General features: G+C 55.5%; 5 protein-coding genes across 5 annotated transcripts; 3 read left to right on the top strand and 2 right to left on the bottom strand.

The window, feature by feature from the left end:
- Positions 1–556: 556 nt before the first annotated feature.
- On the bottom strand, positions 557–1,300 carry RPS28 (ribosomal protein S28). Its single transcript, XM_040087007.2, has 3 exons — positions 1,231–1,300; positions 1,103–1,150; positions 557–1,028 (listed from the first exon to the last, which is right to left on the bottom strand). Exons 1-3 carry the CDS (start codon positions 1,267–1,269, stop codon positions 906–908), a joined length of 210 nt encoding a protein of 69 aa, XP_039942941.1. The 5' UTR covers positions 1,270–1,300; the 3' UTR covers positions 557–905.
- A 55-nt stretch (positions 1,301–1,355) lies between these two features.
- NDUFA7 (NADH:ubiquinone oxidoreductase subunit A7) lies at positions 1,356–2,929 on the top strand. Its single transcript, XM_040087006.2, has 4 exons — positions 1,356–1,452; positions 1,577–1,626; positions 1,720–1,869; positions 2,690–2,929. The coding sequence occupies exons 1-4, from the start codon at positions 1,402–1,404 to the stop codon at positions 2,784–2,786; spliced, it is 348 nt and encodes a 115-aa protein (XP_039942940.1). The 5' UTR covers positions 1,356–1,401; the 3' UTR covers positions 2,787–2,929.
- A 528-nt stretch (positions 2,930–3,457) lies between these two features.
- On the top strand, positions 3,458–7,349 carry CD320 (CD320 molecule). The gene is made up of 5 exons (XM_040086990.2): positions 3,458–3,637; positions 3,813–4,022; positions 4,928–5,005; positions 5,360–5,508; positions 5,773–7,349. Exons 1-4 carry the CDS (start codon positions 3,544–3,546, stop codon positions 5,503–5,505), a joined length of 528 nt encoding a protein of 175 aa, XP_039942924.1. The 5' UTR covers positions 3,458–3,543; the 3' UTR covers positions 5,506–5,508; positions 5,773–7,349.
- A 1,438-nt stretch (positions 7,350–8,787) lies between these two features.
- Positions 8,788–12,095, top strand: LOC120763553 (potassium voltage-gated channel subfamily V member 2-like). The gene is made up of 2 exons (XM_040086989.2): positions 8,788–10,365; positions 11,745–12,095. The coding sequence occupies exons 1-2, from the start codon at positions 9,118–9,120 to the stop codon at positions 12,009–12,011; spliced, it is 1,515 nt and encodes a 504-aa protein (XP_039942923.1). The 5' UTR covers positions 8,788–9,117; the 3' UTR covers positions 12,012–12,095.
- Positions 12,096–13,129: 1,034 nt separating this feature from the next.
- Positions 13,130–17,495, bottom strand: LOC120763448 (bone morphogenetic protein 2-like). The gene is made up of 5 exons (XM_040086757.1): positions 16,752–17,495; positions 16,503–16,639; positions 16,044–16,166; positions 15,420–15,618; positions 13,130–15,058 (listed from the first exon to the last, which is right to left on the bottom strand). Exons 1-5 carry the CDS (start codon positions 17,062–17,064, stop codon positions 14,652–14,654), a joined length of 1,179 nt encoding a protein of 392 aa, XP_039942691.1. The 5' UTR covers positions 17,065–17,495; the 3' UTR covers positions 13,130–14,651.
- Between the last annotated feature and the right edge of the window lie 7,834 nt (positions 17,496–25,329).

The raw sequence follows: 25,329 nt of genomic DNA, 5'->3' as shown, positions 1-25,329 counted from the left end.
CTTTAGGACACCCAAATCCTCAGGCACACCAGCCACTGAACTGCCTGTCAAGTTCAGGACACTGTAGACAAAAACCACACCCATCACATGTGAAAGGCTGCAGATCTGACCCTGCCCAAACACACCACAAACCTGGACCACCCTATAACCAGTTAAAAACGCCAGTCCTTAAAAACCTGCCCCTGAAACAGCGGTTTTTAGGCTCATTCCAAACTTTTCAGCCCTACTTTTGATTTATGGAATATCCTAAAACAACATCTCTTGCTATCTAATTTTGTGGTGGAAGGGAAAGCAAAAGAAAGTGAAATAAAGAAGTCAGTAAATCAAAGAGGAGTGACAAGTACTTGCTCTCTGTGAGTGACTGCCAGGAAGGACAGCCAACAGGGGTATTTATGGCAGCATTCACTGAGCAGTCTACTGAGGACAGACAGAAGCAGCAGCCTCTTGCTTTTCAAGCTGGTACCAAGCTTGAGTTTCAGCTTGTGATTTAATTCCACTGAGGTCTAGTAAGTTTCCAGTGCCACTTCACCATCACACACAGAAAATCGCTTACCAGGAAGGTCAGAATTAATTGTAATCCAAACAATTACTTTTGTTGTGACAGGCCAGTAAAGATACAATAACACAGCGATATTACAATGAAGACACTACGTGTAACCCCAGTAACAAGCAGGACATGTTGCTACTGAATCCGAGAAGAGAGGCAGGTGCTCACGGGAGACAAAGCAGGGGTATCAGGGGGCCCTCGATGAGTGAAACCCGGGCAAGGGACTACTGGAAAAACCCTTTATTGCAGTGATACGGCCGCCACGCTCCTCCCCACCCGCACCCCAAGGCCGAACGAGCTACGCCAGGCTCCATTCCCCGATGGACGATCCGGCAGCAGGGGAGACCCCGGGTCCCGCTCAGCGCAGCCGCCGGGCCTCGCGCTCTGACTCCAGCAGGGTGAGAACATCGCCCTCGCGCACCGGCCCCTTCACGTTGCGGATGATGGAGCGGCTCGTGTCGTCCATGAACTCCACGCGCACCTGCGGGGCGGGACCGCGTCAGCCTGGCTGGGCCCGGCCCGCTGCACCGCGCCCGCCCGGCCCGGCCCGCTCACCTGAGTGCACTGCCCCTGAGAGCCGGTCCGCCCCAGCACCTTAGTGACCTGCAGGGACAGAGTGGAGGATCAGCGCCGTGCCGCGGCCCAGCACATCGCGGCCCAGTCCCCCCAGACCCTATACCAACCCTGGCCAGCTTAATAGGCTGCACGCGACTCGTGTCCATGGCGGCTCCGGGTCGCGGAAAGGGGCGGGCATCTCCCTAGTCGCCTTATATAGCTCCAAGTCTCGCGAGACCCAGCGTTCCGCGGGCGTGCTCCCGGCGCCCCCCGCGCTCCTGCCCTTCACCGCGGCCAAGATGGCGACGGCAACTACTCTGATCCGGCGGCTCCGCAACTTCCTGGCGGGGGTAAGAGCAACCCCGGGTTCCGGGCTCCTCTTCCCCGCGGGACGCTGCGCTGCGCCCCAGGCTCCGCGGAGCCTCCGGCGCAAGGCGGCAGCCCCGCCTGAGCTGCTCTGGCCTTGCCTTGCAGCGGGATCTCCAGGCGAAGCTGCAGCTGCGCTACGAGGAGATCGCTAAGAGGTGCTGCGGCCGGGCCGGGCCGGGCGGCGGGCGGGGTGCTGAGCCGCCCCCACCCCGGCTTCGCCGCTGACGCTCGGGTCGTTCTCTGCCTAGGACCCAGCCGCCGCCGCGGCTCCCGGTGGGCCCCAGCCACAAATTCGCCGATAACTATTACTGCAGCCGGGACGGGCGCCGGGAGTCGCTGCCGCCCGTGGTGGTGGCGGCGGCGCAGAGAACCCTGCCCGCAGGGGTACAGGCCGGCAGGTAGGTCTGACGCGGGCGGTGCTGCGGTGCTGCCGCCGTGGAACGGGGTCAGCTCTGTTCCTGATTTGTACCAGGAACGCAGAAGGGGCCCAGCGGCAGTGGGGAGTTACCCAGATTGGCGGAAGAATGTAGAACTGATTATTTGGGTCTCTATTTCCTTGCAAATAAGTGAGGTGGGAAGAAGTTCATTTATTCTGCTTTGGTGAGACCCCACCTGGAGCATCTGTGTCTAGCTCTGGGGCCTCCAAGAAAGGAGCTGTTGCAGTGAGTCCAAAGAAAGCCACAGAGATGCTCCAAGGGCTGGAGCCCCTCTGCTCTGGGGCCAGGCTGGGAGAGCTGGGGGTGCTCACCTGGAGAAGAGAAGGTTCCAGGGAGAGCTCCGAGCCCCTGGCAGGGCCTAAAGGGGCTCCAGGAGACCTGGAGAGGGACTGGGACAAGGGATGGAGGGTCAGGACAAGGGAGAATGGTGTCCCACTGCCAGAGGGCAGGGATGGATGGGATATTGGGGACAAAATTCTTGGCTGTGAGGGCAGTGAGGCCCTGGTACAGGTTGCCCAGAGCAGCTGTTGCTACCCCATCCCTGGAAGTGTTCAAGGTTGGAGAGGGCTTGGAGCCACCTGGGATACTGGAAGTTGTCCCTGCCCATGGCAGGGGCTAGAACAAGGTGGGCTTTGAAGTCCCACCCAATTGAAACCATTCTGGGTCTCTGATTCACAAACACTTCCAGCACTCCTTTGCATCCTAGACTTCTGATCAAATTCAAATGTGATTTCCAGAGTGCTGGTAAAGCCTGTTCTCTCTCCTCCGTTCTCTACCCCAGTTCAGGCACTACAGTGACAGCAACAGGGAAGAAACCAGTGACACCAGGACCACCACTTAGGAAGTGGGAAATTTCCAAGGACGAGCCCTACTTGTGAGCAGGGAGTGAGCTGAGGCTGTATGATGGGCACAGGTGATTCCAGTGCAGCTCTGATGGGGAGGCTGTGCTGGATGTGGCTCCAGGCTGCTGGAGGGAGCTGATGTCTGACTAATAAATGTATATAAAGCTGTAATTACTACATTTTGTCTGTTGTATTTGATTTCTTCCAGTTACTGCTGTTTAATACCAGTGTATTTTGTTGGTTGGATTAGTGACACAACACAGACGCATTTGTAAACTATAGTCAGTCAATGAAAAGCAAAGCTGAGTAAGTGCAAGGCTCCCCCTGTGCCCAGGCTCTGCAAGAAAAGTTCAGCAGCCTGGGGCACTCCCCCTGCCATCACCAGCGCCACTGTCCTGCTCAGTCCAGCAGAGCGCTGTCCAGTGCCTCCCCTCCCCACTGCCGACCGCGCTGCTGATGGATTGCCAGGGATCTGCGGGAGAGCCCGGCTGTTCTGGAGCTGGGAAGAGACTCAGCCGGCCTTGGCAGCTCCGTGCGCCGGCTCCAGGGCAGGCTGGCACGGGCACGGTGCGGGGTCGGCTCTGCTGCTGTCACCCCGGTCAGGTGACATCGCCCCGGGCCCCGCCCCGAAGCGCACAGGAGGTGGGCGGGGCCTCCTTCAAGGGCCCGCGCCCCGCCCCCGCGACCGCCCCATTGGTGGAAGTCGGGTTGGAGCGCACGCGCTTTTCCTGCGCGCTCCGCGTTTGTAGCGGCGCGGCGACCCCAGCGAGTCCCTTCGGCTGTGTCCCGCGGCATGGCCGGGCCGCGACTGCTGCCGCCGGGGCTCCCGCTGCTGCTACTGCTGCTGCTGCCGCTTCTGCCGCTTCTGCGGCTCTCGCCAGGCGAGGGTGAGCTGGGGGAGCGGCCGGGCGGGCGGTGCCCATTGGTTCTCCGCGCACGCCCTTCGCTCTCATTGGCTGGAGCCCTCGTGCGCCCCGAGCGCGGGATCCCTCGTTGTGGGGCGCGAGGGGGCTCTCCCCTGCTGGGCCCCCCGGGCTCCCCTCACGCCCCCGTCCCCCGCAGCCGACCCGTCCCGCTGCCGCCCGGACGAATTCCAGTGCGCGCCCGGCGCCCTCTGCTTCCCTCAGGACTGGCGCTGCGACGGCCACCCCGACTGTGAGGACGACGAGGACGAGCGGGGCTGCGAGACCGCGACCGCGGCGGAGCCGAGTCCCGGCGGCCCCGCGGTGACTCCGCTGAGGAGCTCGGCGGTGCCGCCCGCCGTCAGCACAGGTACGGGGGTGCGAGCGGGGGCTGCAAGCCAGATCGAAGCCTTTGTTCCCCGCCATCTCTGGCCGGGGCAGCTGGGTCACCGCGGGTCACTGTGAGTGAGTGGAGGAAGCGCTGTGGGCGACCCGCACCTTCAGCTTCCTTTGATGGGGACGGCGATGACGCCCCTCAGTGCTCCCTCGGGAAGGGCTTTTGAAGTACTTCCTTCCTTCTTCCAGAACATGCAATTCCCAGCAGCTGCTTCGAGAAGATACTGGAATCTTTCCACCTCCCGAACTCCTCTGATCTCTGGGGAAGGGACGGGCTGAAGGGAAGAGGATGAGGAGGAAGTTCTGGGCCCTCAGGGCTGACCAGGGACTGCAGAGGCAGTGTCTGGGCTTGTGTCCGGCTGTGTGTGCACCCTAGTACTGTCGGTACCAGAGCTACTCGGCTCTGGAGCGTCCTTTGTCAGACCCATTGCCTTTCTGGGCTGCTTGGGAGGGCACTTGGGGCTTCCCTCACCCGGGAGTTTCCGAGGGTATGGAGAGGAGTGCGATTACTGCAGGTGTGAGAGACTGGGTTTGGGTTTGATGCCTGCACCTGTTCAGTTGGCAGGTGAGGTGAAGAGCTGCATTTTGGTTTTATCTGTGCCTTCTCAGTGCCATGAGGACAGGCTGAGGTACTGAAGTTCCAGCTCCAGCTTGGAATTTTCCCGCCTTTCCCTGTTACGCATTTCCTGTGGGAATTTTTTCCTCTAGCGTGGGATTAATCACAGTAGCGGCAGATAAGATTTTGCTTAAATTGAAAAAGGCCTCTCGGTGCTCTTGAGGTGAGCTGGGAACTCAGCCAGGTGTGGATTGAAGACTGCTTTGGGTGCTGACCATAAGGTGAGTTGCAAGCCTCATGGGCTTGTTTCTGTTTCCTCACAGAGCCTGCAGCTACCCCTGAGCCTGAGGTCTCTGTGCCATCAAGTAGTCAAGGTTACACATGGATCTTGATTGTTGCAGGTATGTGAGACTCAAGCCTGCTGCACATGGTCTTGGACCTACCTACCTCAGGCTATAAATTGAGTATCCTGATGGAGTCAGTTCCAGATTTGTATCAGTAGCTGCTTTTGCTGGGCTGGGAGGGATAAGGGAGGCCTGACACCACAGCTTAATTATTGTTCTGCCTTGGGTGTGTTGTGTCCTTGGAAAGGCCACTCCACGCGATCTGGCACTAGCTCACCTCCTCTCTCTATCTGTCCCTGGCCCGTGAGGGACACTGCTCTTCTCTGGTTGTTGGCTCGTTGTGTTGAGCAGCAGAGCTTTCCCAAGACCAGGCCAGTGAGTGGGTCTCTGCTTGTGCACTCTTCTCTCCAGGGCTCCTGATCATCCTGGTAGCTGCAGGTTCTGTTGCTGTGTGGGGTCTGTCCAAAGCAAAACGCAGATCTGACACCTTCAGTCTTGAAAAAGCATCCAGAGAACAGTTGATGCCTGACAAGAGCCAGAAAGGCTCCTTGCCCTGAAGGGTAAGTGTTTTTCTCTGCTTCATGTGCCTGAGGGAGGTTTTCCCAGCTTCCCTGGAGGTTGCCAGCCAGGTGCATGGAGTTTCAGTCGGCCCTGCAGCAGAAGTCTCCCCTTTCCTTCTTGCTGCCAAGGACATAGAGCAGTCCTGCTGAGATACTGATCTTCTGGTGCGGGATTTTTTCCTCCACTTTGCATAAATTGAAGTTAAACTAGGTTTCTTCCCAAAGGACTGTCAATAACCAGATGTTTTTCTCGCTTTATAACAGGGATCCTTATCCCGAGGTGATAAGGTGGGACTAGCCTGATCTGTCTCCTGCTCACCACAGAGCCTGACTGAATTGGACATCAGCTCTCGAATCTGGGTTGTTACACTAGAATACCAAGAGGATGCTCTCTCTGTAAATGGGTCTTAGATTGTGGGACTACCTTGGCTCCAGAAATAGCACAGGACCTTCCCTGGTGCTGTGACATCAGCCCTCCCAAAGGTGGTAGTTCAACTGACTCCTTCCACTTCCAGCCAAGAGCCTTTTTTCATCTGCCCCATCCTTACCCCTGGATTTTATCAGGGAACAGGAGCTTTCTCGCTTATTTCCATAGTCACTCACTGCCTGCACAGATCAGACAAATACTCCATGTTTGCACTACTGTTTGATGCTGCTCAGTCCCGTGCATGGGAGGCTTTTACTGACAGTGCCACCATGGAGGTGACAGTTACTCTAGCTTTGGTGTGCTGTCACCCAAGCCTACATGGGGCAAGGAGCTTCTGGGCCAGCAGCTCCTCTCACACTCCCTTCTACAAACATCTCCACCTGCTCTGCTCACCCCAGTGCTGAATGCTGCATGGGGCTCCTCTTAATATTTTTAATGGTGTCTTCCTTAAAGTTGTTCTGACATGAGTGGTGTTCCTCAAGAGTCCTTACTGGGACCAGTGCTATTCTGGGTTTTCATCAGTGGTGTGTAGAGTGGGATCAAATGGACCCTCAGCCAGGCTGAGGAGTGCAGCTGAGGAGAGGGATGTCATCCAGAGGGACCTTCAGGCCAACAGGAACCTCATGAAGTTTGATAAGGTCAAGTGAAAGGTCCTGTACTTTTGTTAGGGCAAACCCTGGAGAAGAGACAGCTCTGGGGAGCCTTGTTGTGTCATGTCCATGGCTAAAGGGGGATTGTAAGAAAGATGGAGGGGCCTTTTCACCAAACCCCGTAAGGACAAGGGGCAACAGGTACAACCAGAGGGTGAGCTTAGGTAGGACGTGAAGGAGGGTTTTGTGGTGAGGCCCTGGCACAGGTTGCCCAGAGCAGCTGTGACTGTCACCTCCCTGGACCAAGTTGGACAGGGCTCTGAGCATCTTGGTTTGGTGGAAGTGTCTCTGGAAATGCATCACATCTTGGGTCAGACACTCTCTGTGTGACACCTGGGGCCCCACCCAAAGGACTCTGTGCCGTGGCACCTCTCAGAACTGACTGTGCAGGGGCAGATTAGTGCCCAGTGCCTCTAGTTCAGTATTGGCCATGTGCACCTTGCACAAGTGTTCACTAAGCACGCCAAGCTGCTGCCTTGGCTGCTGACCTCTGTGCCTTGAAGGTCGGAACTTGGCTTGCCAAGCAGACACCAGTCATCAGCCTTGGGGTAGGAGTCTTCCACTCCTGGATAGTGTGTGAGTGCTGCCATATCCCACAGGAGGAGCTTCTATATGTGGTATGGAGTCCTGAGTTATTCCAGGGCTGCTATTTTTAGTACCAAGGAGTCATTTGCAAGGGCACGCACAACCTTCTGTTTCCATAGGGACAGGTGGAGATAGCTGTGGTGACTGACACAGGAGAATAAAGAATGTAAAATTAACAAGTTCTGGAGTGTTTAATTTTCCTGGATATGTGCATTTCCCTGGATTCTGTATGTGGGAGGCCAGGGGCTGCATCACCTTTGGATTGTCACATCCTGGGGAAGAGGACTTGGGGTGGGTGGGCTGGTGTGAGTCGCCATGGGGAAACTGGTGCTGCTGTGCCTGCCTAGGACAGAGGTGACTCCAGCACAGAGCAGCTGTAGCAGGGAAAATTATATACAGGAGCAAAGCAAACAGGGTGGGGACAGGAGGAAGAGATGCCACAGTATGCTGAACTGGGGACAAGTGGGGACCTCAGCCAAAAGCAAAGGGAAAAAAATGCCTGAACTTGTCTCTTCTTTGCCAGAGCAGAGCACAAAGTGGGGAGCACTGCAGGGCAAGAAGGGCTCCAGGAGTGCCAGCAGGGCAGGGCTGAGCCAATTGAAGGGGCTGGGGCTGGCAAGGCCGCGTGGCCAAGGTCAGCTGTCACCAGCCGGTCCCAGATCATACTCTGAGCTGCAGCTGCCAAGCTGAGCCCAGCTGTTCTGTGGTACAAGGCAGAGCACTTGCTCTGTGTGATGGGGTATGACGCCCTGGGCGAAACTCACAAGACATTGCAGGTTTTACTTTCTGCTTCCTGAGCTGAGTGCTTCAGGGTTGAAAGAAACACATTTTATGGATCTTGTGCCAAAACTTTGGGCTGGGTTTCTGACAGCAATTTCCCTTCCTCTGTCTGGTGCTTGAAGTGTTTTTGTTTTTCTAACTGTAGTGGAGCCTAAGCTGCTTTTCAGGCCAGGAGCATCTTTGTCCTCCACATCTCTGTATTTAATTAGACCAGTTCATGGCGATCAATGTGATGTTTTACATGTTGAAGTAGGATTGTATTCCAGGATAAGACCTCAAAGATCAGCCTGTTCAATTTTGGTTCCCCTTTTACTTGCAAATCCAAAGGATTATTTCCTCCTTTTCAATTCAAATAGTTCAGAGGAAATTTTACCATGTACTTGCATTTCCAGTGTCCTGTTCCTGCCCCTGCCTGGGTGACTCGTGGGGCTGAAGGCTAATAAGATGACACAGGGGCAGCCTGTCCCTCAGGGGACCTTCTTGGACACTGTGTGGAGGTGGAGGTGGTTCCTTCACCTCATCCCCTCTAAATCTGCACTGTGGGACTTGGGGGATGAACTGAGAGGTCATGACCACCTCCCTTCTCTGGCTGTGACAGCTGACAGCCAAGGCAGCTGCATTAGCCTTTAACGAACGGCTGGTGCCAAGAGCAGCATCTGGTGTGGGGGTACAAAGCCAATCCAAATCCTGCAATCCAATGTCTGCACCTTCATGTCCCATCAACAGAGGGTAAATCGCGGCAAGTTTGTGCTGATTCCAGTTTGCTGTCATGGATGTCCTTCCAGGAAACAGCATGCAGCAAATGCCAACAGCTAATAAGGACAGAATAAGGGAAAAGAGAAGTGCAGAGCTAGAAATAGTTCCTTACATAAAGGACTAGTGCCTCAATCCCATTAGCGTCTTAAGAAGCGGGCCCTTGGCCGCCTCCGACTGCTACGATGCAAACCCCAATCTGATCAGCAATCGGCTTTGGGACCCCGGCAGGTGCCACGTGGCACCAAGACACAGCTGTGCCCCTGGAGCAGCCACTCCTGGAGCAGCCACTCCACTGCCTTGAGCTCGCAGCACTCATCCCAGTCAGCATGTGCCCAGTGGGAGCATTCCCATGAAGCCAGAGCTGCTGTCCTGCAGTCCATAACAGGAGTCGCTGCAGGAAGACTGGGCACCATGAGGCAACAGTGGACCAGGCGAGCAAGTCTCTCAGCCAGCCTGAAGATAGGGGATCACCAGGGCCACTGCCGGACCCCAGAGGAAGAGGAATGCTACATCCCGTTTGCACAGGACAGCCTGGTAAGGCAATGGAACTCCATGCAGAATGTGGCAGATAGTAACCAGAACAGCCAGACTCCAACCCAAAGGAACAAGTACCTGCTCAACATTAACGTGGGTGGCAAATTGTTCCAGATTCCTTACAAGGTACTGGCCCAGTATCCCATCACCCGGCTTGGGAAGCTGGCCCTCTATACTGACCCTGTGAAGAAGCTGCAACTCTGTGATGACTACTTGGTGCAGAAGAATGAGTATTTCTTTGATAGAGATCCTTCAATTTTCCACTACATCTTCCACTTTTACCGCAGTGGGGTCCTTTGGGTGATGGATGAGATGTGCCCCAGTAACTTTGTGGAGGAAATCGAGTACTGGGGAATCCACCTGAAATACTCCCAACGCTGCTGCCGGATCCTGTTGGAGGAAAAGCAAGATGAACTCAGTGAGTACCTGAAAATAGAGAAGGAGCTGGAGGCAGAACTGGAACCCCTAGAGTCAGGGGCGCAGTTTGATGGCAAGTTTCTGGGTCGGTTTCGGAAGGTGGCCTGGAACCTCATTGAGAACCCGTACTCTTCTGTCCCAGCCAAGATCATTGCTGTCATGTCGAGCTTCTTTGTGCTTATCTCCATTGTGGGCATGACACTGAGCACAGTGGAGGAGATGAAAAATGAGACAGGGAAAGTGTGGATGGAGCAGATGGAGATTGTCTGTGCCATCTTCTTTACCTCTGAATATATCCTGCGGCTCCTAGCCGCCTCCAGCTTCAGGAACTTTCTGCGGGCAGCATTTAATGCTATAGACCTGGTGGCCATCCTGCCCTTCTATATCCAGATCCTCTTTGAAAGTCTGGACGATGGAGAAATGCAGTACCATGAGGAGCTGCACAAGGTGGAGAATGTGAGCAAGCTGGGCAAAGTCCTCAAGCTCATCAAGCTCATGAGGATCTTCCGCATCCTCAAGCTGGCACGTCACTCCACTGGCCTCCGGGCCTTCAGCTTCACCATGCGCCAGTGCTACCAGCAGGTTTGCTGCCTCCTCCTCTTCATTGCCATGGGGGTCTTCACCTTCTCCGCTCTCATACACTCGGTGGAACACGATGTGCCCGGCACTGACTTCACCAGTATCCCCTGCGCGTGGTGGTGGGCAGCGGTAAGGTGTGAGCAGCTTCTTCCAGAAGGGTGTCGGGGGAGGCTCCCTGGGTAGGGGCTGCCCTGGTGCTCAGGGGATTCACCACTGCTGCTGACCAGGAGGCAGAAAGGGCCCAGCCTTCCCACCAGTTCAGTAATGGTGGGAAACCCAGAGCCCTGCATGCTCTGAGAAAAGAAATTAGAGGTTTCGACTGAGCTCAGGGGCTTAAAAGCTGGTGCTGGGGTGGGACGGTGAGACAGAGGTGGTGGCTTGTAAACCTCTCGGCCTGAGTTGAACAAGGGGGATGTGACTCAGCTTTATCTGTCATGGGACCCAAGTGTTGAGTGGTTGCAGCCTGTGGGCATGGTGACAGCCACCCTGGAGAGCCTGAGGCCTGGGCAGCATTGTGGCCCTGCTGAGCTCAAGAGGCACAAGAGCTTGTGGGTCTGAGATGGGGAACCCAGGGCTGCATGTGGGGCCCATAGTCACACTGTGCCTCAGCCCGTGTCATGAGAGTGGGTACAGACTGGGGTATGCTGCCTGTTCACTGCCCTGCTTGTGCCAGGAGCCAGTAGCTCTGCAGAGCTGAGCGCTATAATATACCTGGCATTACCTCTGAGATGGGGAGCAGCTAAAGCACTTGAGAGCCACGGGTTATAAGAGCAGTTTGATTTACAGATTAAATGATCCCAGAGATCACTGCTGCTCCTATAATTCCCTTTGGCCACCAAAGGCTATCTGCTTCAAATTCATCCCTCCTCGAGGAAGGGCAAAATCACTCAGCTACATCACCATGTTCAAGCGTTTCAACATCCCAGGCTGAGCCTGTCTCTGGGAGCACAGCTCCCTGCTAAGCACGAAAATCTCTGATCTCAGCTCTCACCCTGTCCCCATAGCCCTGCTCCCCATTTATTAAACATACTCCCAGGCATTCCCTGTTTCTCCTGGAGGGAGGCTCCAGGAAGATTTTTTTTTTTGGGACCAGGGAGCTCACAGCCAGGAATCTGTGGAGCCACAGCTCTGAAGGGGAAGGAAGCTCCAACAGACACCAGCTGCTAGGGAAGGCTCAGCTCAGGTGTGTCTATCTGCCTTTGAAGAGACACACACACAAAGCAGTGAGGGAGCAGGTTCTGGCCTCTGATCTGTGCTTCTGGGGCTCAGCCAGCCCTTTCCTTCAACTCTCCAGGCCTGCGGGGCACAGCCTGGGCAGCAGAGCTGTGGCCGTGCAGGCTCTGGAGAGGGGACAGCTCAGCTGGCTGCTATCAGGGTCAGGGTCTGGCACTAGTAGCAGGGGACAGGTGGCTCCACAGAGGGGTGGGAGGGAGTCAGTCCCAGCACCAGCCAGCAGGGTCTGCTGGGCTTGTTCCCATGGGATTTTATCATTTTCTGTCCCTGTACAGGTCAGCCTCTCCACTGTGGGCTACGGAGACACTGTGCCTGACACAATACTCGGCAGGATGGTGGCGTTTGTCTGCATCTCCTTCGGCATCATCCTCAATGGAATGCCCATCTCCATCCTCTACAACAAATTTTCTGACTATTATGCCAAGCTGAAGGCCCATGAGATGAGCCAGTCACTTCAGCTTTCCAGGAGGATCCGCTTGAAGGAGCGAGTCCTGCGGAAGTTCTCAGAGTGCTGTAGAGCTGACCCCCACTATTATCGCTGACCACAGGCTCTCCACCCACCAGACATCCCCTATCCTGGCCATCCTCCAAGTAGGTCCTGTCCCCCAAGGAGGCTCCAAGCTATGGGCAGAGTCACAACAGTGCCAGTGTCACAACAGTGCCAGGCCTCTGCTGTTGCACAGGGGCTGCTGCCAGCTGGGGCCTCCCTCACTGCTGCGTGCTGGACACTGCTGTCCTGCAGAGCGATCAGTCAGAGGTGGCTCGGGAGCTGTACAGCCAAGACAGGATGTTTGCCTGCCGTGGGCTGAGGCAAGGGGCACCCTGACATCACGGAGTGAGGGATGGGACTGAACTGTCACCTGTCTGAGGCAGGTAGCCCAGTGTGACACACGTGCAGGTGCTGCTCCCTTCCCCACTGAGTGGGACACACACAGGCTCCCCCTGCCCAGGGCCCCCGGACTCCCTCCCAGCCAAGCAGCCCAGGCCTAGTCCAGTGTGGGGGTTTGGGTGAAGGCCCATGGGAAAGGCTACAGCCATGCAACCTTCCAGCCAAACCTGCTCTTCTTCCAACTGCCGTAGAGTTTGGGGCACAGTCCTGACTTGGGATGCTGCTATGATCGGACCCACAGGCACTACAGGCATACAAAACTTGTAGCCAGAGCACCCCCAGGAACAGGTATTTAATAAACCAGGCCTGAACCTTCATTGTCATGGATTCTTGTCCAGCCAGTGTCTGTGATTCAGTGAACTGCTCATTGTTTGGGGTGAGGAGGGGACATCTCCCCACAGCTCACAAGCCCAGGGACTGCGCTCTCAGGGATGCAGATGAGCCTGTTCATGCATTTGTTTTGGAATGATGTGCCTGGGCCTGGTTGCATTGGAACTGGGATGTGCATTTCATCAGGACACACCAGTTGGCTCTGCCCAGTGTTCACATCATGGGAGGCAGCAGGGGACATGTCTAGGGGTAACAGGGGAAGGATTTGCTCTCCGGTGTGGGACTATGTCCAGTCAATGGCCTCCTGAAGGGATACACCCTTCCCTTGGGTGAGATGGAGAGAGGGACCTTGGGCTGCAGGGAGGGTTGGGGAAGGGCCAACAGCTGCTGCTTCCAGGTGAGCAGGGGGAAGAAACTGCTGCCAGACAGGCCAGGGTGCAATTCGCTTGCTAGTGAGCTGGGCTTGGAGATGCAGAGGTGCCAGGGGACTCCTGGTATCAGCCTGGGACTGTAGCTAAGCTGCTGTTATTGGAAGCTTGGAAAGGGATTTGGAGGAGCTGAGTGCTCTGGCAGGGACAGCCACATTCCCACTGAGAGCTGGACTGCAGGGGACAAGGGGGCTGTGCCAGCACCCTCTCCTTGGTAACCCACACTGACACCCGCCCTCTGTACACCTCCCCAGCACTGATCTGATCCCACTGCATTGGGCAGCTCTGGTTTCCACCCCATTTGTCTTCCATGAGGAACATTCTCTCTGGGCACAGCAGTTTCCTCTGACCATCTTCCCCCAGAGCTCTCCCACCCCCCTGTCCTGGTTTCAGCTGCAATAGAGTTAATTTTCTTCCCAGTGGCTGGTACAATGCTGTATTTTAGATTCAGGGTGAGAATAATCTTTATCACACACTCGTCTACCAGCAGCTGATTGCTGCTAGGAGACACGCTGGGCACAGATCAGTGGGTGCTGAGCAACTGGGTATTGGGCATCACCTCTCTGTCCCAGTGTTTATGACTCCTTCCTTCTGGTGTCTCCCTTTTCATTACAAATATTATTAAATATTACAATATTTTGTATTCTTTTATTTCCATTATTTAACTTTCCTTATCTCAACCCACAGGTTTTACCTTTTCTTCTGATTCTCCTCCCCATCCCACCAGGATGGGGAGGCCAGTGGCTGTGTGGTGTGTAGTTGCCATCTGGGGTTAAACCATGATAGCCACCATCCACCTGCCCCAGCAGCATCAGCTCCAGGCACCTCTATACACACCCCCATTCCACCCCAGACCCCGTCACCACATTCCCCCGAGCACCCCCATCTCTTGCTCAACCTCCCTGCACCCGCAGTTGCAGACTGATGAATCCTGAGATCATTCAGCTTTCAAGGAATGGGGCACACCAACCTCGTCCCCTTGCCCTTGGAGACTGCGCTGTGGCTGGATCTTCATCCCCCCGTGTGCATCCCCTTCCCTGTGCCTGTGAGATGTCTGCTTGCCCTGGTCCTGGCAGCAGTTCAGAGTCCACAGGCAGCCTTTGGAGAATGGCACTTTTAAATAATTACTCGGAATTAATTTTACAAGTCACAGCAATGCAGGAATGTACAGATATTTACAGGACACTGTACAGGCGGTATCTGTCATATATTAGTGCTCTTGCTATATACATATAGTACAGCCTGCAGAAGCCTCTGTATGGGCAGGGACACCCATGCCCCCGCACAGAGCACCCCAAAATGGAGCGGCTTCCCTGGGGCTGCTGGTTCACATTGGCTCGTTCGGGTTGATTTGATCAGAGCTCGGCCCTGAGCCTTCCTGGGCTGGCCCTGTCAGGGGCAGACCCAGCACCCCCTTGCTTTGCTCATCCAGTCTCTTTTAGAGGGTCTGTGGGACAGAGACCCCACTGATGCTTTGGAGGCAGCGGGTGCAGCCTCTACTGCAGTGGTGTTTCCAGCCCCCTGCAACTCCTGCCTCAGTGGCAGCCGCAGCTCGCGGCCACCATGTCATCATACTGCTTGAGGACCACATTCTCGTCGTCATCGAAGTAGAGGAGGTTGATGGAGTAGAGCTTGTCGGGCACACAGCAGGGGCTGCTGACACCCTCGCTCAGCTTCAGGGCATTGATGATGGACTGCACCGTGGCGTGGTTCGTCGGACGCATGTTCTCGCCCAGAGGGAAGGGGCAGGAGCCTTTGCAGTGGAAGGCGTTGTACCCCCGTGGTGAGATGATCCAGCCAGACCAGCCAATCTCCTCGAAGTCCACAGACAAGGGATGCCTCTGGCAGGGCTGAAACCGGTCCAGCGAGCGTGTACTGCGTGACCTGCCCAGCTTGGGCACCGGCATCTTGGCAGGGAGATCAGGAGCCTGAGGCTTTAAATCTGTCAGAAAGGAGCATCCAATGCTATTGGCCACTGCGTGAGCCTGGGTGGAGGGAGAAAATACTACAGGCCCCCCAGCCATCCCTCCCCACAGGTTTTGTCTGCAACCCTCTGGTCACAGCCTGTCACCAGCCCAGACAGAGCCACCAGGAGGTGACAGCCTCAGTCTCACGGCCAAACTCAAATCCAGCTTCACATCTGCAAGAAGGCAATACCACGGAGCAGGCTACACCAGAAAAGAGAGAGCCTCTCCCACCAGCCAGAGAAGAAGGTTTGGATTTGAGGAGCCCACGTGTGGGGAGCACCCCCTGGGACAGGGATGTTGGCACCAAGGGAGCCGTGCCAGGCATGTGGGACTCACCTGGGAAGCCAGCTGTGGGCAGCGATGCTCCACGGCGCCCATCGTCTGTGAAAAGGACCAGCATGGGCTTCTTGCTCTCGTGGTGGCCCCGGCCAGATGCAAACTGCAGGGGTGGGGGGTCAAGCGGGCTCCCCCCCAGGCCCTGGACTGTCACCAGCAAACCCTGGTTGCTGCTTTCATCTTCGGTCCAGTCGCGAACCTGGGGAACCAAACCGGTGTCACCATCCCGTCACCAGGACAGGCACTGCACTGGTGTCCCCACAGCCAGGGCCCAGGCCAGCAGCAGGATATCGTGAACCAGGAGCCCCTGAGGCCACACTCTGTGGGAAAGGGTTGCTCCGAGGCTGCAGCACAGGGGACGCTGTGGCAGGAGCCAGCACCAGCATCCCCTGCAGAGCAGTGAGATGAGTTCGGGGAAGGATGAAGCAGCACCTGGGGCTCTCGGCAGGACTTCTTCCTCCCCCTCCCAGAGGATGTATCCCCCCATGTCACTGCAGAGACTGCAGGCAGGAAACTACACTGGAGCCTGAAAGGCTGCTGGGGATGAAATGAGTTTAAAAAACCCCTTCATGTGAACCCCAGGATTCCCTCTGTGCTGCACAAAACAGAAGAAAAGTGACTCACAGCTGGTGTGATGGCAAAGACTTCCCAGCCCGAGGTTTGCAGTGAGACAAGCCGTGCTGCCAGCAGCTTCTTCCCTTCGGGGGTGTCTGGCTTGTCTTTCTCCAGCACCTGGTACACACTGACCTGGGGAAGGCAGAAAGGAGGTCACCTCAGTGTATTCTGCCCGAGGGGTTGACCCTGGACAGAGGTGTGGAGGGAGATGGAGAATTGTCAGCATGGATCTGTAACAACCTTGGTGTGCCTTTGCTAATGTTTGCACAAGCACAAGTTTGCACAAGGATATTTAAGAACCTGCCACAGTTAAATCATTGTGATTCTCTGTGAAATATTTGTTCATGTGATCCTAGGGCCAGGCCACGTTCCCACTGCAGGCAAATGACCACAGTGTGCCAGTGGCATCCCTGAGCACAGGCTGGAGGACAGCCCCAGCCCCATGCCCATCCCCAGCCCTCTCCTCACCTGGCAGAAGTGGTGCCTTTTGGGCCCGTCCGTGACCCTCGGCCAGAGGCGGAAGAGGTGCAGCTCTGCCGTCAGGATCTTCTCATTCTTGGCCACGCTGGAGAGGACAAACAGGAACCGCATCTCCTCGCTGTGAGCTGGAGAGAAGGATGTGTTTAGAAGAGCAAACCCTGGGGCGCACGGCCACCAGCCACGTTCAGCTCCTCCCCACAACCGCATCCCAGCACCACAGCCCCCCCTCCGCCTTACTTTTATCCAGGAAGCTGCGGACAGTGTTGCCTTCCAGGATGTCAGGGTTCTTGGTGACACCGTCTGCATTGGCAACAGTGTTGAATAAATCCACCATGTACTGGGGTGGCTGCTTGAAGTGAGTTGGGGGGGCCGGAGGGTCTTCCATGCCAAAGACTTCCAGGAGTTTTTTCAGCGCCTCAGCCCGCCGGCTCGCCACGCTGGCTGGGCTCGGGCATGCCGTCTTGGCCAGGGCCAGCAGCAGCAGGACAGTCCCCAGCATGGCTCTGTGCCCTGTCCCTTCGCAACTCCGCCGGCCTCCCCGGTGCTGCATTTATAACTCACTGGAAAGCTGGACTGAAGTGAAATATGCACAGGAGCAATCAGGAGGGTAAAGAGAGCTAATTGCCATGCTAACAAGGTGAGAAGCCCGGCTCCCGGGCCCCCTGCATCAATTAGCCCCAGTACACAAGCGGGAAGGAGGACGGCTCACCAGGCACTCCCAGGGCTATAGGGGAAACGGGGGTGTTGGCCACCAGCTCCTTGCCAGCGTCTTGGCTGGGCTGCATTGGCTCTCCGTAGGGGACTAACTGGATTTTAATGACGGCACTAATGGGACAAATCGGAGCACCTTTGTGTGGAGGAATGCAGCCCATCAAGATGAGCATCCCCTCCCCATGGTCCTGCCACAGCAGCCCGTGCTGCCCCTCTCGCAGCCGCTGCTGAGAGCGCGGATCGTGGCGGGGGCTCAGTGTCAGACTGGTATCCCCACACCATGTCCCTGTCAGTGTGCAGGGTGGGGTGCCCGGGGTCCCCTCTCTCGGTGCAGGCTGTGTGTCCTGCCGAGGAGCCGAGGCCACGGGGCAGAGCAGGTTCCAGCAGAGGACCCGGTGGTGCTGCGGCCCCGGGCTGTGGGGTCACACCACAGCAGAACCCTAACCCAGCCTTTTTTTGTTTTGTTTTGGTAAAAAAAAAAAAAAAAAAAAAAAAAAAAAAAAAAAAAAAAAAAAAAAAACCAACACAAAACCCCCCCCCCCACAACTATTGCCTTCCTGGGAATTAAAAAGGCATTTGCTGCTAATTCCTGAATTCTTCAATTTAATTAAATATGCGGGTAGTGGGATAAAAGACAATTCTTTAGGTCTCGTTCCCCAGTCACAGAGAAACCAAGCTGGTGCAGGTGGACATGACGCGCTGTACAGCTGCCATGGGAGTGAATGGAAAAAATTAGCATTAATTAACTAATTCATCAACAGGCTGAAGCCCTGCTAAGACCACCTGATGGGAGACAAGGTGAAGGCTAATGTCCAGCGGTGCCCACTGTTTATTGCAGCCCGAAGGGCTGTTAATTATGCAGAACAGGCACGGCGGCACCGACAGGCTGGAGTTAACGGAGAGAGGAAATCCATCCCCGGGATCCTTTCCCTTCTCTCCCCAGCTCAGCAGCAGTATGTCCCACAGGATATCTGGGGGTGCCTGCAGAGGGGACAGCTCTGCCCCGACATGCCCAGCTCCTGGTTCCCCCGCCTGTCTCCGGCTCCACAGTTTGTAACCGGGAGCAGCGAAGCCGTGCACCCCACAGCCTGTGCCAGACAGCTGCATCCTCCTGGGACGCTGGATGCAGAGGGCCGAGGAGCTGCACACGGGAGCCCCAAGGACCTGCAAATTGCCCATGATGTTTATTTTACAAGATGCAAAACATTTTGTAGAGGGTTCATTTATACCCGCTGGTTAAAAGTAGGTTTTATTCAAAAAATAGCCTTCTCTCATTTACATATCCTACAGACAGTCTGGCAGGGTCTTCAGGAGCCCCAGCCGCCGCTTCCAGCCCCGCTGTCCCCGGCACTTGCACTCCCGGATGGCAGCGACCGTGCGGACCTGGTCCCGACAGCTCCGGACCCGTGCATTTCACAGCCGTCAGGGCCACAGCGTCTCGGGGCAGCTCGTGTCCAAACCAGGCATTCACCTTCCTGCAGTTAAAGAAAAAACAGTACAACCTCAGCAGACTCCCAGTGCAGACAAAAGAAAACCAGTATATCCCCAGTACATTCCCCAGTACACCACCAGCCCCCCACATCCGGGATCTTCTGTTCACACTCGGGAAATGGGTAGATGCTCTGGAGGAAAATGGGGGAGATGGGAGGCAGCTTTTTTCCTGCAGCATCTATTCCTTACTCCTGGAGTAACTTGAGAACTGTCACATCCCTTTGCCTGAGCAGAGCAAGTCTTTCTTCCTGCATGGTTTGATTTGCTTCCCTTTGCATGCAAAGAATACCAGAATGGTTTGGGTTGGAAGGGACCTTAAAGCTCACCTCATCCCAACTCCTGCCCCTGGGCAGGGAAACTTTCCACTACCCCAGGGTGTTATCCCAAGCCCAATCCAACCTGGCCTGGAACACTGCCAGGGATCCAGGAGCAGCCACAGCTGCTCTGGGCACCCTGTGTCAGGGCCTCAACACCCTCACAGCCAACAATTCCTGCCCAATCTCCCATCCAGCCCTGCCCTCTGGCACTGGGAGCCATTCCCTGTGTCTTGTCCCTCCAGCCCTTGTCCCCAGTCCCTCTCCAGCTCTCCTGGAGCCCCTTCAGGCCCTGCCAGGGGCTCGCAGCTCTCCCTGGAGCCTTCTCCTCTCCAGCTGAGCACCCCCAGCTCTCCCAGCCTGGCCCCAGAGCAGAGGGGCTCCAGCCCTTGGAGCATCTCTGTGGCCTTCTCTGGACTTGCTCCAACTTGCCCATGTCCTTCTTGTGCTGGGGACCCATATTTTTATGTCTACAATCAACACATCTGCCCCTTCAGACTGAAACAACTGGCTGGACCCACCCTGCCCCAGCAACCCCCTACTCTTCCTGCCCCACAGCTTTGCCGGCAGGTGAGGGACAGGAGTGGCACATTCCAGGCTGCAGAAGCCGCTGTCAGGATCTGTGTCTGCTGTCCTGGGACACCACAGGCTCTGTAACCACCTACCCAATTCAGCCCCATCTCGGCAGGTCTGGCTCTCCCCCCGGCACAGCACAGCACAGCAGGGTGGGTGAGCTGGGGGTGCTGCCCAAACCCTGCTCCGTGTCCCCCCACCCCGGGAGCCGCAGATGCGCTGGGTGAGAGGAGCAGGGGCAGCTCCCACCTGGCCCGGGATGCGGATGCGCGGGAGGGAGAGCGGATGGAGCCTGGCAGCTGTGCTTACCTAAGGAAGCAGGGATCCCCCGAGGAGCAGCTGCCCAAGCACCTTCCCACATCGATTTCCGGCAAAGATTTGCAAAACAAAAGCACAAAAATCCCCTGCAGCACCTCAGCAGGGACAGCCCAAGACCCTCCACCCTCCCTCCAGCCTCAGGAGGAGGCAGCTATCCCCAAAGAAAGGCAGCAGCAAGGCACAGCTTTAAGAAGTATTTTGGGGGCATAGCAGTGTTTTTTGAGTCAGAGGCCCCTGTGCACAAAGGTATACTCAACTAGACAGTCGGGTCTCTGTTGAACTGAAACCATACCTAGCAACTAAATATTTTTAAAAATAAATATCAGTGTTCCTTAATTATGTTTTGAAAGAAACCCTGACTCCAAAGAAAAAGCCATTTGTTCCTTTATGGCCCTGATTTATGCACAAATCAGTGGCAACAAAATACATTTTATAGCACGAGAATACAAATGTGAGCTTTTTACCAGTCTAGTTTGATGCTACTGTGAAGCTGCTGATGTTAGAGCATCCACCCAGCAGCTCAAACCCCACATGAGGGCCCAGCTGAGCCCACCAGAGAGGAGCCAAATCCCTGGAAACCTACCTTGAGCTGTTTCTCCCTGCGTCCTGCAGAGCTCTGGACAATTTCATAATAATATTCTACCTGGGAGACATGATAGCATTTTTCCTTAATTTTGCAGTTCTCCAGTATCTGAACCACCTCCTCACCATGTGGGTTTTTGACCAGAGCAGTGCTGAACTTTGGGGGCACACAGAAAAGTCCATCTGCAAGGAAACAAGAAGGAAAATTAATCTGGAGCTGCACCCGAGGTTCCTGCAGCAGCAGCACAGAGCATCCAGGTTTTGGCATCCAGCACCCACTGGAAAAGGCTGTTCTCTGTGTCAGGGTCCCAGCTGGGAGTTTGGGGCTCATTCCTTCACCAACTCAGGGCCTTAGTGGTAGGTTTTATTCCTCCATCCCAGTTTCAGACCATGAGGAAAGGGAGATTATTGTGGGTGTAAGTTGTGACTGCTGTCCCTGACCCTGCGAAAGCCCCAGCTCTGGGGAGCGAGCACAAGCCACTCCATGTTATCTCTGAGAAAAACTGTATTTGAACACAAAATATTGATGGCAGCACTTATCCTAGAGCCACACTCTCACACTAGGGATGAGGGAATGTGATTTAGCATTTACTCATTCAACATTTCCCTCTGGATTTGCTGGGGGCTGTGCCCTGATTGCTAGAGCCAGTATTCTGGGGTGTCCTTGAGATTCATTCCCCAGGCCCCTCCAAAGGGGGCTGGGCTCCCCACAGGAGCACCAGGTGTGGCATCTGCCACCGTGGGTGGGGGAAAGAAGGGAAGGGAGGGGAAGGGGAAGGGGAAGGGGAAGGGGAAGGGGAAGGGGAAGGGGAAGGGGAAGGGGAAGGGGAAGGGGAAGGGGAAGGGGAAGGGGAAGGGGAAGGGGAAGGAAAGGGATGCCCCAGTTTTGGGGTGTAGGATGAAGGAAGGCTGGTACCACAGAGGTGAAAGGGGGAGGTGGACAATGGCCCCAGCTCTGGGGGTGCAGAACAAAATCCTGCTTTGCCTTTTCTTTCCCTATTCCAGCTTTAACTCAATGAAAATTTCCCAGGGCACAAAGCAGTTCTGCCTGGATTTGACATTCCTGGTTTGGTTGCAAAGAGCAGGGGGGTGGCACACCAGCAGCCACATCCCTGCTGCGGTGTCACCACCACACCAGGACATGCCACTTTGGCAGGTGCTGCTGGCACAGGCAGGGGCTCAGCAACTGGAGAGAGCCAGAGAGGTCCTCTAGCTTCAACTCCATCTGCTTGGAAGGGCAGAGGCACAGACTGTCCTGCGCGGCTCAGTCTGAGCTGATGTTCTGCGCTGAAAGAAATTACATTGTTTCTGTGCTAAATTTCCTGGCTTCTCTCCCCTCACCAAGTAGATTAGGGTTAAAAATCTCCATTGCGTGAGCTGATGGCCAAGCGGGTTTGGAGCTGGTCCTGCCCTGCCTCAGCCCTTGGGTGCGGATCCTTTGGGGTTTCTGTTTGGCGTCTGGCTTTGAACAGGTTTTGAGAGTTTCCTGCCCCCTCCCAACTACTTCAGCTGGAGGAGACTTCTTTGTTCTAGGATGGAGCTGTTTCCAGGGGAAGGAAAAGTGATTTCTGAAAGCAAGTATTTCTGGGATGCCTTAAGAGCGGGATACAAAATGACAACGGATTTCTGGCAGTCAGTATTTCTGGGTGAGACTTTAACATCCCTCTGCAGCCCCAGCCCCCTCCCGTCCCCGGCCCCATTGGTTCCTCTCATGTTTCCAAGTTTTTACCATGACACTGAAAGTATCAGCCCGACTCTATGCGGGGAGATGCAGAAGGAAAGTGCTGAGACCTGCCCTAGGGCAGAGGCCAGTCCACATTTGCCAGCCCTGGGCCATTACCATGACTGAGATTCTCCCTCCTCCCTCCATGAATTCCCCTCCCCGGGGCAACAGAAATCGTCCAGCACCTTCCACTAACACGTCTGGGAAGTAAATGCTGATTCTCCCAGCTCTGGAAGAAAGCACTTCACGCTGCCTAATTGCCTTTTCCACTTGCAGCTGGACAACCAGCGATGCAGGGCTGTGGGGCTCCTGGCACAGCCCCAGGAGGGCACCGGCCTCAGGCAGAGCCCTCGGGGGGCTCCGCCGCCCACTCCCGGCCCCTCCAGTTCACGGGATCGTGGAATGAATTCCTCGGTCCCTGCGCTGCTCTCCGCACTCACTTCAGCGCTCCCGCGGTCTCTGTCCCTCTCTAGCGGCGGTGCCACAGCCCTGCCACAGCAGCTGCCGGGAGGTTTGAGCCGGCTGGGTTTTAGAAATGCCAAAAAAATTACATCAGCAAATTCAGGACAATGGAATTTGTCAAACAGTTGTGGTAAATCATTTCAACACCACTTTCAATTCTGATAAAATCAGTTCATCCCCACTGACGTGTCTTGGGTTATTTTATGAGTGAACTCACAAGACAGCTCACCAGTTCACAATGAAGGAGTTCAGCTTAGTCCCAGTGGGAGGTTTTGACCTGTCTGGAATGATTTAGTTTGGAGTTTCCATTTCCGAATGATTTTTGAACCATCAGTGTAGTTCACTGGTACTAAAAGATCATTTTAGACTGTCAGAAAGGAGATGGCATTTTCCAGGGCTCTGCTTCCAGCAGAGCTTTTATCATCAGGTTGGTTTCCTTGCTTTAACTGGGAGGGTTGGAGCAGAGCAGGGTTGGACCCCTGAGGTCCCTCCCAGCCTGGGTTACTCTGATTCCATGCTCTCTGGCTAGAGGACGTTTCCCTGCACATGAGGTGTTTGTATCACCATCCTCAGCCATGCACACAGCAGAGAACTGTCACTGTGCTTGCAGACCTGTGTGGAAAAGGTCCAGCAACAGGAAACTCAACCTCAAAACACAATTCCAATACTCCCAAAGGCAGAGGCTCTGCTCAGCAGACTGGGTGCCCTGAGCTTGGATATTGGTGCTGGTCACACAAGAGGGCTCGTTCACATGTTCCCAGAGGGAGGGTGAGGAGCTCTCCCTTGTTCATACCTGCACTGCAGGTTGGGTCAGAGCTTTTCCCTCATTGTGACCTCTCAGGGAGAGCCTGGAAAGATTTTCAGGGCTGGGAGCCAAAGACATCCCTCGGGACAAGTGCTGCAGTAACAGCCCTCAACCACTTCCACCTCCCTAAAGCCTTTGAGGAGCAGGAGCTGCTCCAGGTGAGCTGGGCCGGCTCACAGCAGGACCCCTGGGGCAGGAGCACGGGGCTCTCACCTGCAGAGGTACAGGACAGGGCCAGGGGACACACAAAAACACAGTACAGGGAACAGCCTCCAGCATCAGCTCCTGACACAAACCTCCCCTGCTCTGGAACTGGCTCAGGTTTTACTCCTCTCTCACTCTTGCCCTGCCTGCCTGGAGGACGCTGCACCAGCAGTGCCACGGTGATGATAACAATAGGACAGATGGTAAGATTTGTCTTAGCTACAGGTGACCCCTCACAGGACACACACACGTGCAGCACACACACAGTCTCCACCCTCCTCCAGGGGAGATGGGACTTCAGGAAATGTCAGGTCTCCTGGAATGAGAAGAGCACCACAGTCATGTCCCCAAATGCACAGGCTCCTTCCTAAATGACAAATTTAAATGTCCCTCCTAAGAGTGACACGTGGCACATCATGTGGGAGTGACAGACATCCTGTCAGTCCTGCTCAAAGAGGCCGAAACAGGCCTCCAACCTCTCTGCACACAGGAGAGCAGCTCTCAGGTACAGCAGAGGTGGCTGAAAGAGCTGCTGGGCTGTGAGCAGCCAAAACTGCGCTCAGATGCTGCCAGGGCAGCTGGGGGGACACTGCCACAGCCTCTTCCCCGGCTGAGCTCTGGCCTTTTCTCTGCCCCAAGGTATCCAGCCCTGCTGGAGTTTCCATCTGCCTTGCCTGCACAGGCCACTGCTCGGGCCAGGGGAGGATGAGAGACTCGGTGACGGGTTTTCTCAGAAGCCAAAAGAAAGTCTTTTAAAACATATGTAAAACCACAGCTCCAGTCACCAGCACTGACCCTCCCACTGCCCCAAGGACTCACCTTCCTGCTCCTTAGGAAATCAAGCATGGAGGACTATCTGGAGAGCCCTGGGATGCTGAGGTGGAGGCTCCTGCTCCGCTGGAGCAGCACTCCGCAACGTCCACGCTGACAGGACCGCCAGAGACGTCTGCGAAACACCGGATCCACCAAGGGTTACCACTCGTGTATTGTGTGTTACCGAGGCCCAAACCAGGGCTGAGTACCACACAAACATTGCAAAAAAGACATGGCCCACCCCTGGGAAGTCTGCCTGGGAGACAGATTCCTTCAGTCTGAGGTGGAAATTCCTAAGGGAGTCTGGCAGTAGCAGTGCTCTCACATCAAACTAGCGTTTACAGACCAGGAATAAAACACTTGATATTAGACTGGTCAGTGCACACAGACTAAAAAATCATTAAAATTTTACTAGGAAATCACAGGCTTTTCCTTAAGCGTGCACATGAGGAATGGGGTGCAAACAGGTGAGTGCCCTGAGTAGCAAAGGGAAAAGGGGATGCTCAGCCACGGCTGAACTGCAGATCTTGCACATACTGAGCAAGACTCAGCCCAGCAGGTCCAGGGCAGAGTCTCTCTGTCTCTCCTGGAGCCCAGTGAAGCTGCTCAAGCTGGAAACAAACCTGTCTCCCCTGGCCAAACCCCAATTTCCCAGCTCTCCACTCCTCCTGCATTGGCACATCAGCTCCGCGTCTCAGGATGCGAAAGTGGGATCAGGTGTGGGAGCAGGGCAGGTGCAGGACCACGGCATACAGGTTTGGATTGGTTTGCTCTGCTGTATTTTGAGTTTACAAATTATCAGTGTTCATTGGCTAAAGG

This window comes from Hirundo rustica, chromosome 26, assembly GCF_015227805.2.
Source record: "Hirundo rustica isolate bHirRus1 chromosome 26, bHirRus1.pri.v3, whole genome shotgun sequence".
NCBI classification, from domain to species: domain Eukaryota; kingdom Metazoa; phylum Chordata; class Aves; order Passeriformes; family Hirundinidae; genus Hirundo; species Hirundo rustica.
This window is presented reverse-complemented; position numbering and strand designations above follow the sequence as displayed.

Coding starts and splice junctions, on each gene's coding strand:
- LOC120763553 (XM_040086989.2), top strand. CDS start 9,118: ATGAGGCAACAGTGGACCAGGCGAGCAAGTCTCTCAGCCAGCCTGAAG. Junction 10,366..11,744: donor GCGCGTGGTGGTGGGCAGCG/GTAAGGTGTGAG, acceptor GTCCCTGTACAG/GTCAGCCTCTCCACTGTGGG.
- NDUFA7 (XM_040087006.2), top strand. CDS start 1,402: ATGGCGACGGCAACTACTCTGATCCGGCGGCTCCGCAACTTCCTGGCG. Junction 1,453..1,576: donor TCCGCAACTTCCTGGCGGGG/GTAAGAGCAACC, acceptor CTTGCCTTGCAG/CGGGATCTCCAGGCGAAGCT. Junction 1,870..2,689: donor GCAGGGGTACAGGCCGGCAG/GTAGGTCTGACG, acceptor TCTCTACCCCAG/TTCAGGCACTACAGTGACAG.
- LOC120763448 (XM_040086757.1), bottom strand. CDS start 17,064: ATGCAGCACCGGGGAGGCCGGCGGAGTTGCGAAGGGACAGGGCACAGA. Junction 15,619..16,043: donor TCTTTGCCATCACACCAGCT/GTGAGTCACTTT, acceptor TTGGTTCCCCAG/GTTCGCGACTGGACCGAAGA. Junction 15,059..15,419: donor GCCCACAGCTGGCTTCCCAG/GTGAGTCCCACA, acceptor CCTTTCTGACAG/ATTTAAAGCCTCAGGCTCCT.
- CD320 (XM_040086990.2), top strand. CDS start 3,544: ATGGCCGGGCCGCGACTGCTGCCGCCGGGGCTCCCGCTGCTGCTACTG. Junction 3,638..3,812: donor GCGGCTCTCGCCAGGCGAGG/GTGAGCTGGGGG, acceptor CGTCCCCCGCAG/CCGACCCGTCCCGCTGCCGC. Junction 4,023..4,927: donor GCCGCCCGCCGTCAGCACAG/GTACGGGGGTGC, acceptor GTTTCCTCACAG/AGCCTGCAGCTACCCCTGAG.
- RPS28 (XM_040087007.2), bottom strand. CDS start 1,269: ATGGACACGAGTCGCGTGCAGCCTATTAAGCTGGCCAGG. Junction 1,151..1,230: donor AGCCTATTAAGCTGGCCAGG/GTTGGTATAGGG, acceptor CTGTCCCTGCAG/GTCACTAAGGTGCTGGGGCG. Junction 1,029..1,102: donor CTCAGGGGCAGTGCACTCAG/GTGAGCGGGCCG, acceptor CCCGCCCCGCAG/GTGCGCGTGGAGTTCATGGA.